We start from the raw sequence: 21,962 nt of genomic DNA, 5'->3' as shown, positions 1-21,962 counted from the left end.
AATGTTTTCTTTTGCGAGTCCTGTATTTAGTTCATGTAAACATTTAAAAAGTTCAGTTATAGCCTGCATAAGATAGTGAGTTATTTTCATCAGGACTTTATTTGCTATAGTGAACAAAATAAAACATTCTGAGAAGTGAACGGAAGGGCGATCACAGTCTCATTGACTGCCTTAGCTGAGAGAACAAAGTTCCATCCTCTGTGGGCTTTTGGAGTGCAAGGCAGTCACCAAAGAGAGAAAGTCATTTATTATTGCACAAATAAAAGTTGCATTTGACACATAACATTTCTTAAAGTGTATAAGTAAAGACATCTGTTGGCTTCACCCCCAAGCTATGTTTGCAGGGCCTATTCAAAGAATAGACAACACAGAACTTCTTGATGTTTCCTGATAATGCAAGTAAAAAAATCAATTAGATGGAATTTGTGCTTGTTTTAGACTTGTTGAAAAATGTCCATGGAAGAAAGTATGGGGAGCTGATAAATTTAAAAGGTGGGGAGGGAACAAACATGCTGGATCATATACTTTTCCCAAGCATTTTTTTTTACTGCATTATGAAAAAAATACTTTAAGTGATTTAAGTATTACTAGAGAACTGACATTATTATTTTTCACCAACAATCTCATTTGAAATATCTTTAAAAATTTTCAAATTGAGGTATACTTGGTATACAGTATTATATTGATTTTAGGTGTACAACATAGTGATTTGACAATTATATGTATTATGAAATGCTCACCATGACAAGTGTAGTTACCATCTGTCACCATACAAAATTATTATAGTATTACTGGCTGTATTCCCTATGCTTTATTTTTCATCCCTGTGACTTATTTATTTTAAAACTGGAAGTTCTTACCTCTGCCTCTTTCACATGTGCTCCCACACCCGTACCCTCTGACAACCACCAGTTTGTCCTCTGTATTTAAGTCGGCTTCTCTTTATTGTTTTTCAGATTCCACATGAGTGAAATCACAAGGTATTTGTCTTTGTCCAACTTATTTCACTTAGCATAATACCCTGTAGTTTCACCCATGTTGTTGCAAATAGCAATATTTCATTCTTTTTTATGGCTGAGTAATATTCCCCTGTGTATATATACTACATCTTCTTTATCTGTTCATCTGTTGCTGGGCATTTAGGTTTCTTCTCTTTCATGACTATTGTAGATAGTGCTGTGATAAATACACTGTAGAAGCATGTACTTTTTTGAATTAGTGTTTTTGTTTTCTTCAGGTAAATACCCAGCAGTGGAATTACTGGATTGTATGGTAGTTCCAATTTTGAGAAACCTCCATACTATTTTCCACAGTGGCTGCACTAATTTAGATTCCTACCAACACTTGTTATTTGTCTTTTTTATACTAACCATTTTGACAGATATGAAGTGATACCTCACCGTGGTTTTGATTTGCATTTCCCTGATAATTAGTGATATGGAACATCTTTTCATGTGTTCTTTATCCATCTGTATGTCTTCTTTGGAAAATGTCTAGTCAGGTCCTTTGTCCATTCTTTAATCGGATTATTTGCTTTTTTGGTGTTGTATCAGTTCTTTATATGTTTTAGATATTAACTCCTTGTCAGATATATCATTTGCAAACATCTCCCATATTCCATCGGTTGCCTTTTCATTTTCTGATGGTTTCCTTTGTGGTGCCTAAGCTTTTTAGTTTGATGTAGTCCCAATTATTTATTTTTGCTTTTGTTTCCCTTGCCTGAGGAGATAGATCCAGAAAAATATCGCTAAGACCAATGTCCAAGAGGTTATTGCTTATGTTTTCTTTTGGGGGTTTTACAGTTTCAGGTCTTCCATTTAAGTCTTTAATCTATTTTTTTTTACCTTCTTAACAAACTTTTTTAAATATATTTTTTAATTTTGATATCATTAATATAAAATCACATGAGCAACATTGTGGTTATTAGATTTCCCCCCATTATCACGTCCCCACCACATACCCCATTACAGTCACTGTCCATCAGTGCAGTAAGATGCTTCAGAGTCACTACTTGTCTTCTCTGTGCTATACTGTCTTCCCCGTGCCCCACTACAGTATGTGTGCTAATTGTAATGCTCCCTATTCCCCTTATCCCTCCCTTCCCACACACCCTCCCCAGTGCCTTTCCCTTTGGTAGCTGTTAGTCCATTCTTGTGTTCTGTGACTCTGCTGTTGTTTTGTTCCTTCAGTTTTTTCTTTGTTATTATACTCCACAGATGAGTGAAATCGTTTGGTACTTGTCTTTCTCTACCTGGCTTATTTCACTGAGCATAATACCCCCTAGCTCCATCCATGTTGTTGCAAATGGTAGGATTTGTTTTCTTCTTATGGCTGAATAATATTCCATTGTGTATATGTACCACATCTTCTTTATCCATTCATCTACTGATGGACACTTAGGTTACTTCCATTTCTTGGCTTGTGTAAGTAGTGCTGCAATAAACATAGGGGTGCATATGTCTTTTTGAAACTGGGCTGCTGCATTCTTAGGGTAAATTCCTAGAAGTGGAATTCCTGGGTCTTTAATCTATTTTTATTTTTTATTTTTTTGCATATGTTGTGAGCAAGTGGTCCAGTTTATTTATTTTGCATATAGGTACTTAGTTTCTCCAGCACCATTTATTGGAGAGACTGTCTTTTTCCCACGGCATCTTCTTTTCTCTTTTGTTGTACACTAATTTACCATATAAGTATAGGTTTATTTCTAGGCTCTCTCTTTTGTTACATTGATCTATGTATTTGTTTCTGTGCCAGTATCATTCTGTTTTGATAACTGTGGCTTTGTAGCATAGTTTGAAATCACAGAGTATAATACTTCCAGCTTTGTTCTTCTTTCTCAAGATTGCTTTGGCTAGATGGTGTTCCTGGACCTCAGAGCCTGAGTTTGGCCTCAAAAGAGTCTGAAACACAATTAAGACTTTATCATGAAGGAAGTTGTGTAGGAAAGAATCATCAATTTAATTACTTAGGAAGTCCTGTTGCAGCTTTATGGTAATAATCCCCTTTAAGTTTAAATCAGTGTGGAAATGCCTTCAGTTAAAAAATTGAATCCCATCTGATATCAGAGCATTCATACTGGAGAGAAAACATGAATTTACTGAATGTGGGAGAACTTTCACATTGGACAACTCATTATATGTAGAGGTCAAACTGGAGAGAAACCCTGTGCTTCTAAGAAATACTGAAAAGCCTTTAGCTAGATGACAAATCTCACTGAGCAGAAGAAAATTCATACTGGAGAGAAACTAGTGAATGTAACAAAACTTCACTGAGTATTAGAAATTTATACTTGGAGGAAAAGCTTTGTGCTGAGTATGATAAAATTCTCTCTCCAATCTTATCCCTCACTCTACGTTTGAAATGCCGTACACAGAGAAGCTCTACAGATGTAAAAAATGTGCAGATACCTTCAGCCAAAAGTAAATCTTCATTCATCAAAAAATTCATACTGGAGAGAAACCTTATGAATATGGGGAAGCTTCCATTCAGATGTCACACCTCAGTCAGCAGAGAATTTTTAGTGGGGAAAACCCCTTTGCCTGTAAGGTATGTGGGAAAGTCTTCAGCCACAAACGAAATCTTACTGAGCATGAGCATTTTCTTGAGAGAGAGATACCTTTGAATATAATGAATGAGGAAAAGCCTTCAGCCAAAAGCAGTATGTCATTAAACATCTGAACACCCATACTGGAGAGAAGCTTTTTGAATGTAATGAATGTGAGAAATCCTTCAGCCTGCTGGAAAACCTCCTTATCCCTCAGAAAATTCACACTGGAGAGAAATCCTTTGAATGTAAGGATTGTGGAAAAGCATTCATTCAGGAGTCAAACCTCATCATACCTCAAAGAACTCAACATGAGATAGAAGCCCTTTCTTTGTAAGAGGTGTGGAAAAACCATCAGTGGCGTAGCAAACCTAACTGAACATGAGAAAACTCATTGGAGTGAAACTCTTTAAAGGTAGTATATGTGGCAAAACTTTTGGCCAGAAGTACTTCATAAAACATCCAAACATTCACAGTGGAGAGAAACCCAATGAATGTAATGAATGTGGAAAAGTCTTCCCTCAATGAACATCACTTAGTGTACACATGAGAATTTATTCCAGTGATAAACCTTATGAATGCAATGTATGTGGAAAAGCCTTGTCTCAAAGTTCATTTTTTACCATGCATGTAAGAAGCCATACAGGTGAGAAACTCTATTGTAATGAATGTTGGAAAGCTTTCTCTCAGTTCTCAGCCCTTGCTCTGCCTTTAAGAATGCACACAGGTAAGAAGCTTGTCAACATAGTGAATGTGGGAACGTTTTCAGCCAGAAGTCACACCACAATAGATACCAGAAAAGTCATACTCATTAAAAAGCCTGTGAATATCTTGAAAGTTGGAAAGCTTTCATCAAGAATTTACATCTCTTGGCACATTAGAAATAATCATTCTGAAGGAAAGCATCACAAGTGAGGGAAACAAAAGCTAAAAACTTATGGGACACCAGAGAATTTATACTGAAGAGAAAGACATTTATATGATAAAATCCTGTGCCCAATAAAAAACCTAGTGGCCCAGGTAATGCTGAAACTATAGTTACTTAAATTGGAAATGGAAGACATGCTTGTAATCATTGCTGTCTACATAGATTTGGAGATCTTTATCAGTGTAACAAGAAAAGTAAGTTGCAAGTATTGGGAAGGAAGAGACTTCTATTGTATTGAGTTGGTAAAACAGAAGAGATTCTGGAAACATTTATTAGGATTTAGAATATGGTAGAAATGGCATCAGGAAGTGAGAAGATAATGGGAGCATTTAAGAAATGATTTGGAGGCAATTTGTTCTCCAAGGGGAAAAAAATAGACCATGAACTATATTATATAAAGGTAAAATCCAAGGGGATTAAAAAACAGGAATATGAAAAAGCTATATACTAAAATAGTTATGACCTTGGGAGTAGGGAAACTTTTCTTATAATGAGCACAAAAATTTCTAGCAATTCTATGCCAAATTTGTATTCTTTGGAAATATGTACCAGGCTATTTACTATGGCATGATTTCTAGTATTCCAAAATTGGACACTAAATGCCCACCAGGAGCAAAATGGAAAATACTTACAGTGGAATGAATACTGTATGTGTGAGAGGTAACAAATGAGATCTACATGTATTACAGAGAAAAATCTCAAAAATAATGTTGAGGGGGGAAATGAAATTGCAGAATGACATATACGATGACATTTTATACTTTTCTTTATTCTTGAATTTTTCTCAAAATTAATGGGGGTGAGGATGGAAACACTGTACCTATAGAAATTATGTTCTAATGGATTCATTCATAATTAAATACTAAACTTTTTATAGAAGACCTTTCTACAATTCTATCAATGATGAGTGGATGGACTTGCTCTCTATGTAATATGAAATTATTAAAATTAAAAATGACAGCATAATTTTAAAAAGATTGCTTTTTTTATTTGGGGTGTTTTGTGGTTGCATACAAGTTTCAGTATTGTTTGTTATATTTCTTTGAAAAATGCCATTGGAATTTTGACAGGGCATTGAATTTGTAGGTTTCTTTGGATAGTGTGAACATTTTAACAATAATATTACAATCCATGAGCACAGAATAGCTTTGCATTTGTTTGTGAGGCCTGACTTTACAACGAAAACTTCTGTATGGTTGTGAACAAGTTTTATTTATTTATTTTTTGTAAAATGTAAACAGAGTATTCTAGGACATTTATCAGGAAACAATCAAGAAGCTCTGTGTACCTTGCAAACAGCTTGGGAGAAGAGGTCTAGAGTATCCTCAATTTTAGGTTTTAAGAAGTATTACGTGTTGAATGTAACTTTTACTTTGGAGAACATATGCAGATTTATATCTGTTCCTTGTTGCTGCTGCACAAATCTAAAAATACTTTAGGGACTGCATTCCTAAAACAAAATAACAAGGGAGGAAAGCTCTGTGAGGTAGTCAAGGAACCCATTAAAAAGGACAGATAATATATAGGAGAATGAAGCAAGAAAAGAGGAAATGCTTAAAGAGTAATATGGGTAAAATTAAATTAGGATACATATTACATTGTGAATAAAAACATTTTATTAGTTGAAATAAAGTAGTAATATTTGAAATTTACTATGAAGTAATTATTTTTGTCACTTAAAAATAATTAGTAAAGCATATAGTTAGGCTATAGATATCTGAAAACTCAAATACACTTTTTTCCTCTTCAAGTAAATGTCACTCTTTTACACTGTACTGATAAACTCATATCACTGTCATTTCTAAGATGTTCACATTTTAGGCAGTACAATATAATGGGTAAGAAGTGGGCCCTGAGATCAGATCGTTTGGGTAGAATCATGATTCTACCCTTTATAAGCTGTATATTTGGGCAATTAATTTTCTATACCTTGGTTTTCTCTTTTGTATTTATCCCTTTTTATACTTATAAGATTTTAATATGTGCTTACCACATAATAAGAATAAATTATTTCAGATTCAGCATTTAACATCCTATTTTCAAATTACTGTCATATCAGAAATAGTTTTTCTTTCAATGCTATGGTTTTAAAGATTTTCTGCATTTTTAATGTAATTGTAAAAAATATTGGTATCAAAATAGTTCTCAGAAGAAACCTCATTAATTTTATCATTGAGGAATGGGAAAATAACAGCTTTATAAAGGTATATCATAGGACCTACTTGGGAATGCAATTGCACTGAATATAAAAGAATACCTTAAGATGTATACTGAAAGTATACATTTGAAAAAAATTACAGCCATTATGTTTCAAAAGGTTCATCTACCCAAGAAATATTTCTTGAGCACTATCCTTATACCAGTTCTGTTCTTGGTGTTCAGAATAACATGGAGAACAGAATATGTTCAGGGACTTTGGGGAGCAGGAAGGGCTTAAACACATATGATTTTTGTAATGAAGTTATAAAAATATTAATGAAAATTATGTTGTTTTCACAGTCGGATATAATTACCTGTGCTCAAGAAGTAGAAATGATGATAAAGCAGTTAGGAGCTCAACTAGAACAATTAAAAATGACTGTAAAATCAAAGGCAGCCATCCCAACATCACAAGTCTTTGTAAGTTTTTGTCATCCACTTTGATCTTGTTTAAGGGTGAATATACTTTTGAGTCCTATAAAACTGAATCATAAGTAGTGATAACTATATTTTATTACTAAAAATATTTGTTATCAAATACATTTGATCCTGTTCTTTATAAGATCAAGTTGATCCTGTTTTTTATGGTTATTTTGCAGTTATAGTATAAATTTGATGAGACGATTCCTTGGTAAGAATTGCTCTAAAGGAAATGCAGATATATATTCTAATAACCATAATACTGGTATCGGCTGTGGCAACAAAAAATAATCCGTAGTGCAGTGTTGCAAATGTGTTTACAGTAACTGTTTAGAAACTTCCCCCAGGAAAGAGGTGATAGTACTTTTGATCTTCTGAAAAGACGTAATAATCACTTTGACAGGCTTGCACTAAGGCTGACTCTGACTATCTGTACCATCTTATGGGCAAACCTGGTAGCCCCAAGGAGGTATATAAAATGCATATGCAGTATTTCATAGAGCGTTTTGAGGCTTTGATAATTTTCTGTAATCATTCCCAATGTTTGACTTTAAAAATCAAGAAACAAAAGGCTAATTTGTTTCATTTACAAGTAAAGCCTGATTAATTTTTGTGTTGTCAGTTCTGTAAGTCGTGACCCTTAAAATGAACAAAAAATATTTTATCTCGCTGACCTAAAATCTGTTAGTTACAGCTCACAAGACATGCCCCAAGGTAGATTTCTAGACTTCCAGGTTCTTTTGAATCATGATTGAGCTAGATAAATCTAATTATAATGAGTCATTTTTAGCTTTTTAAAGAAAATAAGGTAATTTCCCCTTGAGATTTTTGAGGGCAAGTCTCCATAAATCTTTCTTAGGTGATCAAATGTGTTTGGCTTTTTTGAATAAATTAACTTTATGACAATCATACCAAAATAAGATGCTGTGAAATAAAATACATGTTTATTTTCTCATAATTTATGAGTCCAATTTCCATCTAGATTCTGTTGTCTAATATCAAGAGAGTTTTACTTGTTTTAAGAGTTAATTTCCTTGTATTTAATAATTGTTTTACTTTGCATATTTTATTATTAGTGGGGTCGGAGATTGTCCCCACATTGAAATAATAAAACATATTCTCTTGGGGAAAAAAGAATTTCTTTACAAGTGAAAATTTGTACTTATTTTTAAGAATACAGTGATTTGAAATTTTAATGAAGTTATATTTTAAACAATTTTTTTTTTCTTCAGCCCATCTTCATTGTACTTTCCAATCTGTGGACGAGCTTTCAGGATGAAACTGTTTTGATTAGTGTCCTCAGTAATTTAACTGCTCACCTTGAGCCTTTTCTGGGCAGTCATGAACTACTCTTCCCTGAGAAAATAATGCAGAATCTTCTTGATGGAGTGACTGTGAAAACTGATGTGTGTAGAATCAAAGAACACATGGGTACTAGAAATCATCATGTTCTCTTCTTAAAATTATCTCTCATCACTCTTTTAAAATAGTCATGTCATATTTTTCTGATGAAGTATTAAACATCTTTCTTGATTATAAGAGTACTAATGTTCATTGTGGAAAATATGGAAAACAGAAAATATATAAGCTGAATATCTTACTATCCAGCAATGGCCATTCCTAATGTTAGTGCTTTGGTTAACAATGATTTTCTGTACTTTTATGATTCTGCTGTAGTCTTAGTGATTTTGTTATTGATTTTTAGTACAAAAGGATAGAATTCCTTGCTATATTTGTTGCAAATAAAGTTCCATTTCTTTGGAATGCTATTTGCTGTACATCTACCTTAGATTCAGGTTGAAATTTAGAAATAAATTTTATCCCCATAAAATTGATCATATTTTAGGCCCTGTAAGAGATGCATTGATTCTTAGGAAGGCTGTCTTTATCAGTAAAGTTCTTTTTACTCCTTTGGTCTAGCTTAATAAAGGCAACTTAAAATTCATGAGAAATATCAAAATAGAGTCTGGGACTTGAGTAGTTGCCTTTTTAAAAAGGAAGTTTTTCCAGAAAATGAAATGAGATAATTTGCTCTCTAAATTTCCTTTTCAAATTCTATTTTTGTAAAAGTGGAAAATACAAATGTAGTGGTAATTTCCACTTTTAAGTAATTAGAATACATAAAATAAGTAAACCAGAGAGACTCAAAGCATTCTTCCAGTAAAAGTTTTCCCCCTCGTTTCATTTTATTCAAACAGCAAATCTATGCAGATACTAAATTAAATAGAAAAGTTAAAGTCACTTCAACCATAGATATTAAACTCAGCCATATTGGCAAGACAGTTTACTTGTAACCTCTTAGATTTAGATGTGTCATTCCCCACCATATGTCAGAACTTTTATTCAGGAGGACACTATAGTTACTGCCCCAGTGAACTGGGAGACCCAGCGTTCTCCTGAAAGAGTTTAAGTCACACTTGCCACATCTCATCACTGTTTCAGGCTTCAGGAATATCATGAAAAAGGAGCGAAGGTTTATTTTCTTCGAAGTATGCATTTACTTCTAGCTGTAGCCATAAGGTCATTTGTGGCATCTGCTATGTGGACGTAGTGCCACACACAGATGTGAGTTAAGACTGAAAGCCAAGAACCTTGGGGATCTATGTTTTAGGAATACATGGTTTTAATTATGTAAAAAAATTCCATCAATTTTCTTATCAAATGTAAATAGGTAAACCAACACTAGGAAGAATTTTTTAAAGCATAAAGAACAGAAGTTGTATGCCTTTTAATCAAAAACTAAGTTCCTAAGAGATTTCCTTGAATCATTCTCCTTAGAATATTCTCAACTGTCTCAAGAAGCCTTGGTCTAGTATATGAGCATCATATTCAAAGTATTTTGTCACTTCATATATTATCAAGAGCTACCCCATCTTCAATAAAGTTGATGTCTTCTATTTTAGTCACATAGCAGCCAGTGTCCTCTGCTTAGTTCCTTGGGTTGTTTACTCTTTTCATTGAATAATGTTTTCCATGTCCTCTTTCATTTTAGAAGATAGAGTACATCCTGAGGATTTCAGAAAAGTAGAATGGCTTTTCCCAGAAACAACGGCAAATTTTGAAAAATTGTTAATTCAGTATCGGGGCTTTTGTGCTTACACATTTGCCACAACAGATGGTCTTCTCCTTCCAGGTATGTCATTAGAAATTGTATTGCTTCCCCTTGCCCATTTTTTTCTTTAAATATAAAGTGCTGTCATTTTCACTTACTTATTCACTGCTTAAAACTTTATGGAATCTGATGGTGAACTAAAAGGATCTACAAAGATGATCCAGAGAAAGTCTTCATCTTTTAAGTGCCCACAGGATATAATCTGGTAAACAAACATAACCAAGAATTAAAGTATAAGTGATTAGTGACAGAATGTGTGTATATTGAAATGTGGATGCTATATATCATAAAAGGGAGATGACTCATCTGTCCAGTAGAGGATTCCAGAAATGTCACATAGTATTACTAAAATATATATCACCTTCCAAAGTAATTACTTGACAGAGGAACACCAATTTGAAGAGTTTACTAAGAAATATGTCACTTTGTGGTAGCACTCTATTAATATAGGTCAGAATTTCTGTACAAGTCAGATCCCTCTAGGGAAATGGCCAATAATTTATCAAGTAAAATTCTGAAGTGCATATTGCTATAGCTTTTCCAAAACAAAGTCAGTCAGAAATTGAGATGCAGTAAATTATTATCCAAAAAGTGCTGTGTGAATTGGGAATGAAAAGTTAGCTAGAGCTAGAATGAAAACATTTTGACAAAATTTTTTCTTATTTACATCACTGACCTCCTCCTTCCTCTTCTTCTTTCTCTGTTATTTCTTTTATGTTTCACAGTTGGGTATTACTCATTTTCATTACAAAGAATTGTTGGAATTGTGCGTATCTACCGCCTAGAGAACACGCACGATAACTCATATTTTGTGGTATTAGATTTTGTATAATGGGAGTAGGAGAAGGTTACAACCGGGAATGGCGAGAACAGTTTTCTGAGGCCCCTGAGGGTCCCTGAAACGGCGGAGAAACGAGCCGTGAAGTAAAAAGCGATGGAATAGCAGATGGTTGCTTGCTTTCTTTAGTCTATTCCTTCCTCCCTCCCTTCCCTCCTTCCTTCTTTCTTTCCTTTTTTTCATACATCAGAAGGGAAAGGATTCAAAAAGACGCAAACAGAGCTGACAGAGGTGGCAAGGTGTGGGGGGAAAGCTGCGGGCGAGGACTCAGGAGGGCCTGCTTTCCAGTCCCAGTTGTTCCTTCAGCAAATCTCCTGCCTCCTGTGGACCTCAGTTTCCCTGTCTACCCCTAAAAGGTCTGTGTGGTCTCACCTACTTCCAGTAACTTTGATTGTAAGAACGAGGGAGAAACAAAGGCAGAAGGGCTTGTGGGGCTGTGGGTTTCAGGATCCTCTCAGCTAGTCCTCATTATTTCTGTTGGCTACATTATTTCCACTTTGTACATCATTTTTCTGGACAGCAGCCAACTGCACCCCCTCAGAGACATTCTCTAAGACTCCCCTCCTTCCATTCGGAGCTGCAGACCCAGCTCCGGCTGACCAGTCCGGTCCTCCTCAGATGCCTCACTGACCTCATTGCCAACCCCCCTGTCCCTTGCTCACGACTCAGCCTCACTGGCCTTCTTGCTCTTGAACATTTCAAGCCCGTTTTCACTCCAGAGCCTTGGACTTCCTAGTCTCTCGACTTGGAGAGCTCTCTGCCCCCAGGTAGTTACGTATGTGGCTTCCTCATTTTATGCAGCTTTCCCTGATCACCAATTTAAAATATGCACCCTTCTTCCTTTGACTATCTGTTTAACCTGTTTTTGTTAAATGTTTTTTCTGTAGCACCAATGGTTTTCTGGCCTATGGTCTATTCACTGATTTGTTGAGAGCAGGAAAATTGTTTTCTTCTGTATTCTCAGTACCAAGAACAGGGTCAATAAATATTTGTTGAATAAATGAAAGAGTAAATAAGACAATATTACTCTTACCTGTATAATTTCCACAAACTGTGACTATTTAATAAGCCATATTTTACATAGTATCTTTTCACAGTGGAAATACTTTGTAACATACAAATTTGCATTTTGGAAAAAACGTATCATCATTTTTGTAGTTCTTAATAGAATTATTTAAAAAAGAATGCTTATAGTGGTTAGTTTAAGGAGATTTGAAAAACCTGTCACATGACTAAGTGGCTTCTCATTAAAAATTTTTAAACACCTTATATCTGTATAGTGAAATACATAAAATCATACTTTAAAATTTTAAATATATAAAGTTAATTTAATATGAATTTCAAATAAACTATAATTAAACAAAATATATAATTTAAAATGGATAATTGTAACATTTTACCAAAACCATAAACATGAGTGATATGTTAAAAGTGTAATAATATAGGGAATGATTCTATGGGTGTGTTACACTCATAGAATCACTTACTGTTTCATGCCTACCTCAGTTCCTTTCCTTTATTTGTAGGAAACCCAGCAATTGGAATTTTGAAATTTAAAGAAAAGTATTATACTTTCAATACCAGAGATGCTGCATATTCATTTGCAGAAAATCCTGATGATTACATTGATTTAATTAGAGAAAAAGCCAAAAAAAATGCAGAATTAATTCAGCTACTGGAACTCCATCAACAGTTTGAAACCCTCATTCCATATTCTCAGGTAAGCAGAGTTGGTATTTAAAGAACTTATGACATTTAAAAGTATAGTTAATTAAAAAGTTTGTTGTAGAGTGGTTCCCAAGTTCAGGCAGAGACAGGGTGAGATGAGGCCCTTTTACAGGTTAACTGAAAGGGACTCAGTTTGAAGATAGAAGCTAATGAAATCCACAGAGTAATGAAAATGAGATAAGGAGTCAAAGTGATAAATTAGACTGGAAAAATCTGAAAGAGAAAGACTACGTTTAGTTAAATAATTGAAACTACAGTATTTCCTTATCTAAAATTGAAGAAACTCAGCGCAGATAACATAGGTGATAACTTACTTTGGTGTAAATCATTTGACAGGTTTAAATTGGAATAGTCTGAAAAGCCACCAAATGGATCTGAGGGTGTTTTTATTTGTATGTTGGTACCTATTCATTAATTCATGTAGCAGAATAGATAGTGCCTGAGCCACTTACTGTGTGCCAGCCAGGCACTATTCTTGGCACAGGGCATTTGGCAGTGAGCAAAATAACAATCTCTGCCTGCATGGGGCTCACATCCTACCTTATATTCTTCTCATTTTCCTCTTCTCTGTGTCTCATTTTTATTGTTTCCCTTTTAATTGCTCTTTCTGTATCTTCTTTCTTGTTCAGTTGCTCTGTTTTAGATACACTAAAAGACCTGAAATACATGGTTTAAAATGTTTTGTGTTTGTTATTTTTATCAACATTTTGACTGTGAAGCTGGTGGATTTGGGGACAGCTGTCCAGATTGGCAGGGACCCAAGCAGTGACTGGTAAGAGGCTGGTCAGGCTGGGGACAGTGAGCACAGAGGACAGTCTGAACCCTTGGGCAAGAAGACTGAGAACGAGTTAAGACAAAGTGGGTGAAGGTGGGGGCAGCACCGACCCTGCATGGCTCGGCGGATGCTCTTGCTCCGACATGATTCTGCCAGTCTTCCGACATGACTTCCTGCTGCCCTTTTGAGTGAGGCGAATCTCCAGAGCGTTCTGCATTTCTCCAGAGACACTGGCCTGGTCTGCTTGGGGTCCTGTATGTGGGCCAGGTGGGAAGCCCAGGATTTTTAGCTCAACTGAGAGGTTATTCTCAAAATGATTGGACTGATTTAACTCTAGTCATAGGGTTTTTCACTTACCCATAATCCTGCTAGCACTTGCTACTACCCGGGTTTATAATTTTTGCCAACGTGATAAATTTAAAATGGTGTCTCATTATTGTTTTATTGTAAATTTTTCTGATAGTGAAGTTCAGCATCTCTTCTCACATCTATTACCTATTCAGGGTTCCCTTTCTGTGCACTGGCTATTCATAGCTTTTGCCAGTTTTTTTTTTTTCCTAAGCTATTCTTTCTGTCTTTGACTTGTTGAGGGGCAGGTGTTTCTTGTCTTTGGTAAGTATTAATCCTTTATCAGATATACAAGTTGCAAGTGCTTTGTCCATTTTGTCAACTGCCAGCCTTATCAGTTGCATCTTTATTGAAAACACATCTTTAATTTTAATGTAGTCAGATTCATAAAATTTTCCCTTTAAAGATTGTGCTTTTTGAAATCCCTTACTGTGTCTTAAGGTTATTCTTTTCCATTTTCTTCCTTTTTAATTTATTTACATTTAGGTCTTTAGTCCATTTGGAGATAATGAAGAATCTAATTTTACTTCATGTAATGAGCCAGTTTTCCTTACATCATTTACTAATAATGTGTGGTTATTAATAATGTATTTACCACTAAATATGATGCCACCTTTATTGTATTAGCAGTGCTCATATAATATTGGTTTGTTGCTAGGCTCTTGTCTGCTCCACTAGCCAATTTGTCTATCTCTATGCTGATACTATACTGTTTTAATTACTAATGGTTTGTAATATATTTTCTTACCTGATAGGGCAATGCCTTCCCTTCACCTTTTATTTTTTCAAAATTGTCTTAGATATTCATGCATGGATATGTATATGTCCGTGTAAATTTCTTAATGAATTTGCCAAGCTTCCCCAAAAATCTTATTGAGATTTTAGCTGGAATTGCATTAAAATGATAAAATAACTTGTGGGGGAACTTGTATGTTTATTATACTGGGTTGTCCCATCCATAAAAATGATCATTTGCTTAGTTTTTTTTTAACCATTAGTAGTTTCACTGATAATGCTTTAATAAGACTTAATAGGTTTAGTTATATTTTATACTCTGCCTACTTCTAAAACAGTATGTGAGATAACTTTTTAAAAAGCACTTATATATCAATTTTGATAAAAGTAAAAGGCCAAAAAGGAAAAACTACATGGGGGAAATATGTCCCACTCATTTTAAGTAAGTAACTATAATCTTTAATTGGAATATATTTATACAAGCCAAAGGGCATATAAAATGTAACACTGTATAAAAATAATAAAAATCAAACACTCATGTATCTATCACCTATAACAAGTAAGTGAACATTACTGTATCTCAGAGATCCCTCTGTATCTCTTTCCAGTCTCATTCTTTTCTCTTACCCAAGACTGTAAGTACCTGCTCCAGCAGTTCCATATATAACATAATTATATCTTGTTTAGCCTTGAATTGCTGAATTCTTAATAGTTGAATAGTGAGTTCCTGGTGCCCAGGCAGAAAATCAACATCTCCAACTCAAACAAAACCAACCTGGAAAATATGTTTGCATATATGAGTTTAAAATATATCCTGAAGATGTTCCAATATATTAAACAAATGTGATTTATACTTAATATTTAATAGCTGTTTTAAACTTCTATCCATTTCCTACAAAGTATTCACTTAATGCTACCAACTGTGAAAACTGGAGAGGGGTGTTTGACTTGGTAATGAGTAACATTAGGTTTTCCCCTTCCAAAATACACCTCCTACAGTAAGTTCACAAAACCAGACACAAAGCCACAATGCTTTGGACAATAATTACATTTAGCTTACTAACTATGGGCTTATTTTTTCTCTGCTGGTATTTACAAGTATATCTCATGCTCAAATTTTTTTCTAATCATATTTTTAGTTATCTGTAAATGATGTTTATTTTTTACAAACATTAATTATAAAACTCCATTTCTTTAGATGAAAGATGTTGACAAACAGTATATAAAACCAATTACTAAGTGTGAAAGTAGCACACAGACGGATACACACATACTGCCACCAACAATTGTGAGATCATATGAGTGGAATGAATGGGAATTAAGAAGAAAAGCTATAAAACTGGTTTGTAACAATATTTGCTAAAGCTGTTTATAGGTTGGGGAATTTTAATGTTTTACTATTCATGGACTTGCTAAATTATTTATATAGAATAATGAGTTGTATATAGTTCTTTGCTAACAAAAATAATTAGCATAATTTATAATTTGCCAGCTTTACATAATTTAAAATTTGCCAATTTTACATTGTAAGATTTTATAATACTGATATTAAGCATGCATAGACATACAGTAGTATCATAAACTATTCTCAAGTCATATCATCCTGTAACTACAACAGTGGTAGTTGCTTTCTTCTTCTCTCTATTGATCAATCTGTGTAACAGTTTTGATTTATAGTGCTCATCTATGAGGTGCTAGTTTACCAAGCCCTCCCAACATCCCGCAACCATTTACGGTATCCTCAGAAAAAGAGCAGACTGTTACCGCTGTTATTTCCTGGACATTGTCCCCCATGTCAGTCTGTCCTCACTAGACACTGAGCTCTCTCATCCCTGATTCTAGTACCTTAATCACAATAGGTGCCTTCCTTTAAAGCCTGTCTTTGAAATTCTCATCCCTCTCTGACTTGCTGCAGTTCCCCCGCCTCACCGTCTTTATAGGATCTTGTCATTTTAAAGAAGAAATATTTATAGTATAAAGGAAACAAACTCTTTGTCCATTTCTTTAACTGAAATCCAGTGTGGATTTAAGCGAAGACCACCCAAATGAGAGCTGGTTAGAGCCGGGGAGTTAGCCACCCTCACTTGAGTTTGTTAGAGACTCCGAAGCAGGCAGAGGGACCGGGAAGCTTACAGTGGAGAAGAGAAGGCTTGAGGCGGGCCCCGACCGGAGGCTAACATGGGCGACTGGAGGTGGCCCGACCCGGCGCAGTGAGCATATTCGGCTCTCTCTGCTTGGTCCTCGCTGGAAGGTGGGAACAGGGAAACAACAATAGGCCAAGTCCTGACTGTTCGGCTACAGCTGCAGAGTTTGTGGGGCAGAGTTCTATTGTCATAGAAGGTCGCCTTTGTTTATCTAGTCCGGCAGCCTTTTCACAAACCACATCATTTCCCTTGTTTGTGGCAGCATTTCAGTGCCCTGATTTCCTTGGGATGAGGAAGGATCTGCTTCTCGGTGTATTTTTCAGGTCATTGTTCCATTAGCATTCCTGTCAGTTTCTATCCTGTAGTTCATGAAGCTCCATCCCTCACTTTCTTTTCTATTATGTAGTAAATTCGCTTGAGCTCATCAGATAGATACTGGGTAACATAAATATCCCACTACTTTGTTCTTCAGGAGCTGAATGACACTGATACACTAAAAATATTTCTGTAGTGGTATAACAGAAGTGAAATAAAAATTCAACTACATTGACTTAGCTGACATTTTGAGGAGGCCTTGAGATACAAATAGGGAAAGGAAAAGAGGGGCATGATGCAGTGGGTAGGATATGAAAGGTAGAGGTGACAGCATAGGTCTAGAAAGGAAATGTTAAACGAGAATGGGCTGCACTTCATACCGACTGAGCCCTCTCGTCATTCCTCAACCTTTCCCTCATTTTGATTCCCACCAGAGGCCCAACTATCCCCTAACTATCACCATGTTGAATGCCGGCTCCCCTGTATTACCACCACAACTCGTTGATAAGAACAGGCCGAGTCTGTTGCTTAAAACCACAGGGGAAACCACTGCAGCAGGACCTCGGCGGTGTCTCGGATGAGGAGTGGCAGGGTCAGAATTTATTGAAAATTTGAAGCTTGGTTGAAGGTAGGGTCTTTCAGTGCCAGGAGCAGGTCAGGCAGCAGGATGGGGGCTTGAACTGGATCGGGAGAAGATCGTGGAAAAGCAGCGCACTGCTGATGGGAAGAGCAAGGTGACTGTTTATGAGGCAGGGCTGCGCAGTCTCAGGGCCCAGGCTGTGTGCTGAAGCTTACTGCTGTGCAGTTGATGCATCTTTCAGGATGGTCTGTAATGGACAGTCAGGTTACTTGCTTTGGCAAAAGTCTCTTGGAATAGTAAAATTATGCTAATGGAGACATGGAATAGTAAAGTCATATTAATGTAGACAGTAAGATGTGTGTGTGGGGGGCAACAGTTTCATTCTCACATCGCCTGTTCTCTCTCTAACTCCAGCTCCCCTTAACTCACATGCTCTAATTCCTTTCGAATTTTTTCCTGCAACTTCACCATAAATTAGCAATTCCTGTTCTCCTTTTTATAAGCTCCTCCTTGCTTCCCAGCCCGATTAATCTGTTTTAACTTTATGTTTACCAGTAATCCTTAAAAGAAGTCAGCAGAATGTAGAATAATGTAAAATTATCTGAAAACAATAGGATCTTTTATATTAAAAGACTTGGGTGAAGCCCATTTTAAAAAGACAATGGAAATCTTAAAAATCTGCTTTTTAAAAAATACATCAAGTGTGGTGGAAAAATCCAAGCTGTATGAATCTCTAAGAATAATAATGAAGGAATTAAAAGATTGTATTAATAAATAGTTGCTCTCACTACATAATTTTGAATCTGTATGTTCTTTCTTTTGGTCTATTTTCAACATTTTACATATTTTTCTACTTGGCAAAGGCTATTTATTTTCTGTTATGTTCTGTATTTTCTAATGTTTGATGTTTTGTAGAAAAATGCTTTGTTGTAGGACTAATTTCTTTGTGGATTGAGAAAAAAGATCAGGCAGATGTTATTTATTTTTTAGAGAAATGTTAATTCCTATGTATTCTCTTTCTACTTAGGCCAATTTGCGTCAGAAAATTACTCACTCAGTACAAACTGATCTTAGTCACATGAGAAGAGAAAACTGTTCACAGGTGTACCCCCAAAAGGATGCCAGCACGCAGTCCATGAAAGAAGGCAGCACCCGGGTGCCGAGGCCTCAAATTTACATGGCTGGTCTCCGAGAGCGACAGAGCAAAACCACCTACGGGGTCAAGATGGATTTAACTAGAGTTGTTGATGAAACCTAGTTAGAGACCGTATTTTTAAAGCAGATACCATCAAATTGTGAACAATGGCAAATATTTAAAAGTATCTTTGCATCCATGAAAATGAGTTAATTTTGTGTGATTGGCACATCCACTGGTTGTGTGAGTGTTCTTTTGAGTCTCATATTCACTGTTAAACTGCTATAAAAAACCAAAAATTGTTTTCTGTAACACATTTTTCATTTTATTAAAGTTGAAGAGTAAACTGTGCATATATCTTTTATTTGTTAGAGAAAGCTTGGCAGCAATGAGACTAAAATTATGGTACTATTGAGATATTAATGTAATGTTCTTACGACTGGGACAGAAGTTTATTTCTAAAGTCCTGTTTAATTTTGAACAATAACATTTCAAAACATCAGTATTTTTAGGTTCATTAGGTACTAAACGTTAACGTAGATGAAATTGTTATATAATAAAAACTCCCTAATTCAGGACAGAGCAAAAGTCACAGAATAATTTTCAAAATCTGGAAATTTTACATAAAAATCTGTATTTCTGACTCCTTGAAAAAAATCAGAATTTCTGGCAACATTAGGCTAGCATTCCTGGAAGAAGCAGCTGTGCCCTTAACTGGGCAGGCCCTGGACGTCCAATTCCTGCTGCCTTACAGATCCCCCGCTGCACTCTGCCTTACGTACCTCACCCTATAGGCAGTGTGCTTCGAGCCCCTGTGAGCTGACTTACAGAGCTCCTGTTTTATTACTGTCTTACATATTTCTAAAACCAACTCCTGGATGATAAAGGCTCCCAGATGGAGAGACTGTTAAACCTGCTTTAATAGCTGGAGATCATTTAGCTTATTTTTTTCTGCCCTGGTGTTTTTACCTAAGGTGTTTGTGTAATTTGTTTTGAAGGTAGGTTACATTTTATTTATAATATGAATGTGCTCCCAAATCTATTTTTCATAGATATTATAAAGGTAAATTTCAAACAGACCTGCCTCTAAGTTTCCATGATTTCCATACCTGTAGTTTAAAAGCTATGTTAAAGATGGGCTGGCTGGCTGTTGAGGAAGGCCTGGGGTTGTGAAGAGATGTGTATCTGATGGAATGGATGCCTATGGCTAATACTAAACTTTGCAGACTCATAAATTTGATATCTGTTGTGTCAACCCTCATTCGATTATGCAAGATTCCTAAAAACAGAAAAGAATGACTGATAAGCCACAGTTTGGGGTCATCAAGTTAAGACTGAAAGTAAAATTGCCAAGTGAATAAAAATACCAAATCCAATTTGAAAAGCTAAATTTAATATCAAAAAGTTGCCAAGTCAGTATAATAGAATTAGAATAAAGGTAGCTAGATCAAATGGTAAACTCCTCCTCTCCAAGGACGTCCACCGTCTACCCAAGCTCCTCTCTAGAGTTTTCCAAGCACCTGCTGGACCCAGTGTCAGATGCTCACCCCCACTTGAGCAGGTTACAGGCTGAACTCTCCCTCTGCCAAACTAGTTTCTCCCTTAGTATTTCCTTCTGTAGTCAAAGGCATCACCATCTACTCAGCATAAATTAAAAACTTCTTGATTGTCTTTCTCTCCCGTCCATCAGAGTCATCAAGCCTGTTGATTTGGCTTGAATTGTTTCTGGGATCCATGTCTTCCTATTGTCACCACCTCTTCTGACTTCAGGATTTAGTCTGAGTCAAAGGCCTAATTTTTCCTAATACATAAATCTAATCATGTCACCTGGCCCTTTTCCCTCAACCTTCATTTCCCCTGCTTAAAAACTTAACAAGACTATTTTCCCATTCCCTAGAGGATGATGTAAAAACCCCTTCACATATTATGTCAGACTTCCAAATATATCCATTTGTCTTCCAGTTTCACCTCTGACCCTCTCATGCTCTCTCCACATACTATACATATTAGGAAACCGAATTAAAACTCTTTAAGATGTGTTATGGTCATTAATCCCACTACCCTCTGTGCTTGCTCTCCATTCTGTCATCTGGAATGTATTCCACAGACACCTCCATGAAATTGTTTGTCCTTAAACAGCCTGGTGAGATTTTACCTTTACAGTGAAGGTTTTTCCTGTAATGTTTGAGAGAATTTGCTTGGGTTTTCACTGGATTTTATTTATTACTCATTATAGCACTTGAAGCAAATAGGTATATATATATATACGTGTGTGTGTGTGTGTGTGTGTGTGTGTGTGTGTGTGTGTGTGTGTGTGTTCATCTGTATTCTCCTTGTTAGACTTTGAATTTCTTGAGATTTGAATTGTGTTTTAGTAATGTTTATATCCCTGGCATTTGAATAGTAACTTGTTGGACAAATGAAGAAAAAGGAATGAATGAAAGGACAAAAGAGTATTGGTTGGGTGATTATTTTAATAGTAAAGGTGGGAGTTGATAAGGAGTTCAGCAGTAAAAGACTTATTGGAAAAGAAGAAAGTAAAACAGAGGAAAAAGGAGATTATTTTGGGGGAAGTGGTGGGAAATAAAGTTGGATAAGCAATTGCTGATATACATTGCCTTCCTATAGAAAGACATTAGAAAACCACTGCAGATTCTTGAATAGAAGATCGACTGTAGGAGAGGGATACTGGAGTTAGAAATGGCTAGGAAGATGCAAGAATTAGGGCATGATGTAATGGATGACGTGAAGGGGCAAATGTCAGATTTAATGAATGGGATATAGCATCTCAGATGAGGGAAGGAAAAATTAAAGTCTGACTTCTGGGCTTCTACCCTAGAAGACCAAGGGTAACTGGATAGAACTGGTTGGTTAAAAAAGATAAAGTGTTCAGTACTAGAAAATCTGAGTTTAAGAGATAATGAAAACAGTAAAGCAGAGGTGACTGGAAATGGAGCTGGACGAAGATAACTTGGGGGATTATCCCTAAAGGCATGGAGTTGGAATGAGGAGGAAGAGACAAAGTAAGACAGAGGAGCAGTCAGAAGAGTAGAAAAGATGTGAAGGGATCTCTGTGGTTGTGGAAGTCAAGTCAAGGTCTACTACTTACTAGCAGTGCTACTTACTAATCTCTCTGTTGCAGTTTCCTCATCATAAAAGTT

The 21,962-nt window shown here is 35.8% G+C and overlaps 1 protein-coding gene across 8 annotated transcripts in view; it reads left to right on the top strand.

Moving 5' to 3' along the window:
- Positions 1-19,152, top strand: part of CFAP206 (cilia and flagella associated protein 206) — a 40,193-nt gene extending 21,041 nt beyond the window's left edge. For 6 of the 8 annotated variants that reach the window (XM_037013834.2, XM_037013827.2, XM_037013861.2 and 3 more), the window contains exons 8-13: positions 6,972-7,091; positions 8,324-8,522; positions 10,084-10,224; positions 12,568-12,761; positions 15,826-15,969; positions 18,694-19,152. In XM_037013834.2, coding sequence (XP_036869729.2) covers positions 6,972-7,091; positions 8,324-8,522; positions 10,084-10,224; positions 12,568-12,761; positions 15,826-15,969; positions 18,694-18,924 — 1,029 coding nt within the window. In that variant the 3' untranslated portion in view covers positions 18,925-19,152. Of the gene's footprint in view, positions 1-6,971; positions 7,092-8,323; positions 8,523-10,083; positions 10,225-11,231; positions 12,306-12,567; positions 12,762-15,825; positions 15,970-18,693 lie in introns of those variants that run through there. The other 2 variants (XM_073221003.1, XM_037013871.2) reach the window with 2 other exon arrangements.
- Positions 19,153-21,962: the final 2,810 nt, after the last annotated feature.

The sequence above is a fragment of the Manis javanica genome, chromosome 13, assembly GCF_040802235.1.
Source record: "Manis javanica isolate MJ-LG chromosome 13, MJ_LKY, whole genome shotgun sequence".
Taxonomy (NCBI): domain Eukaryota; kingdom Metazoa; phylum Chordata; class Mammalia; order Pholidota; family Manidae; genus Manis; species Manis javanica.
The sequence above is the reverse complement of the archived record's forward strand: the minus strand, read 5'-3'. Positions and strand labels throughout refer to the sequence as shown.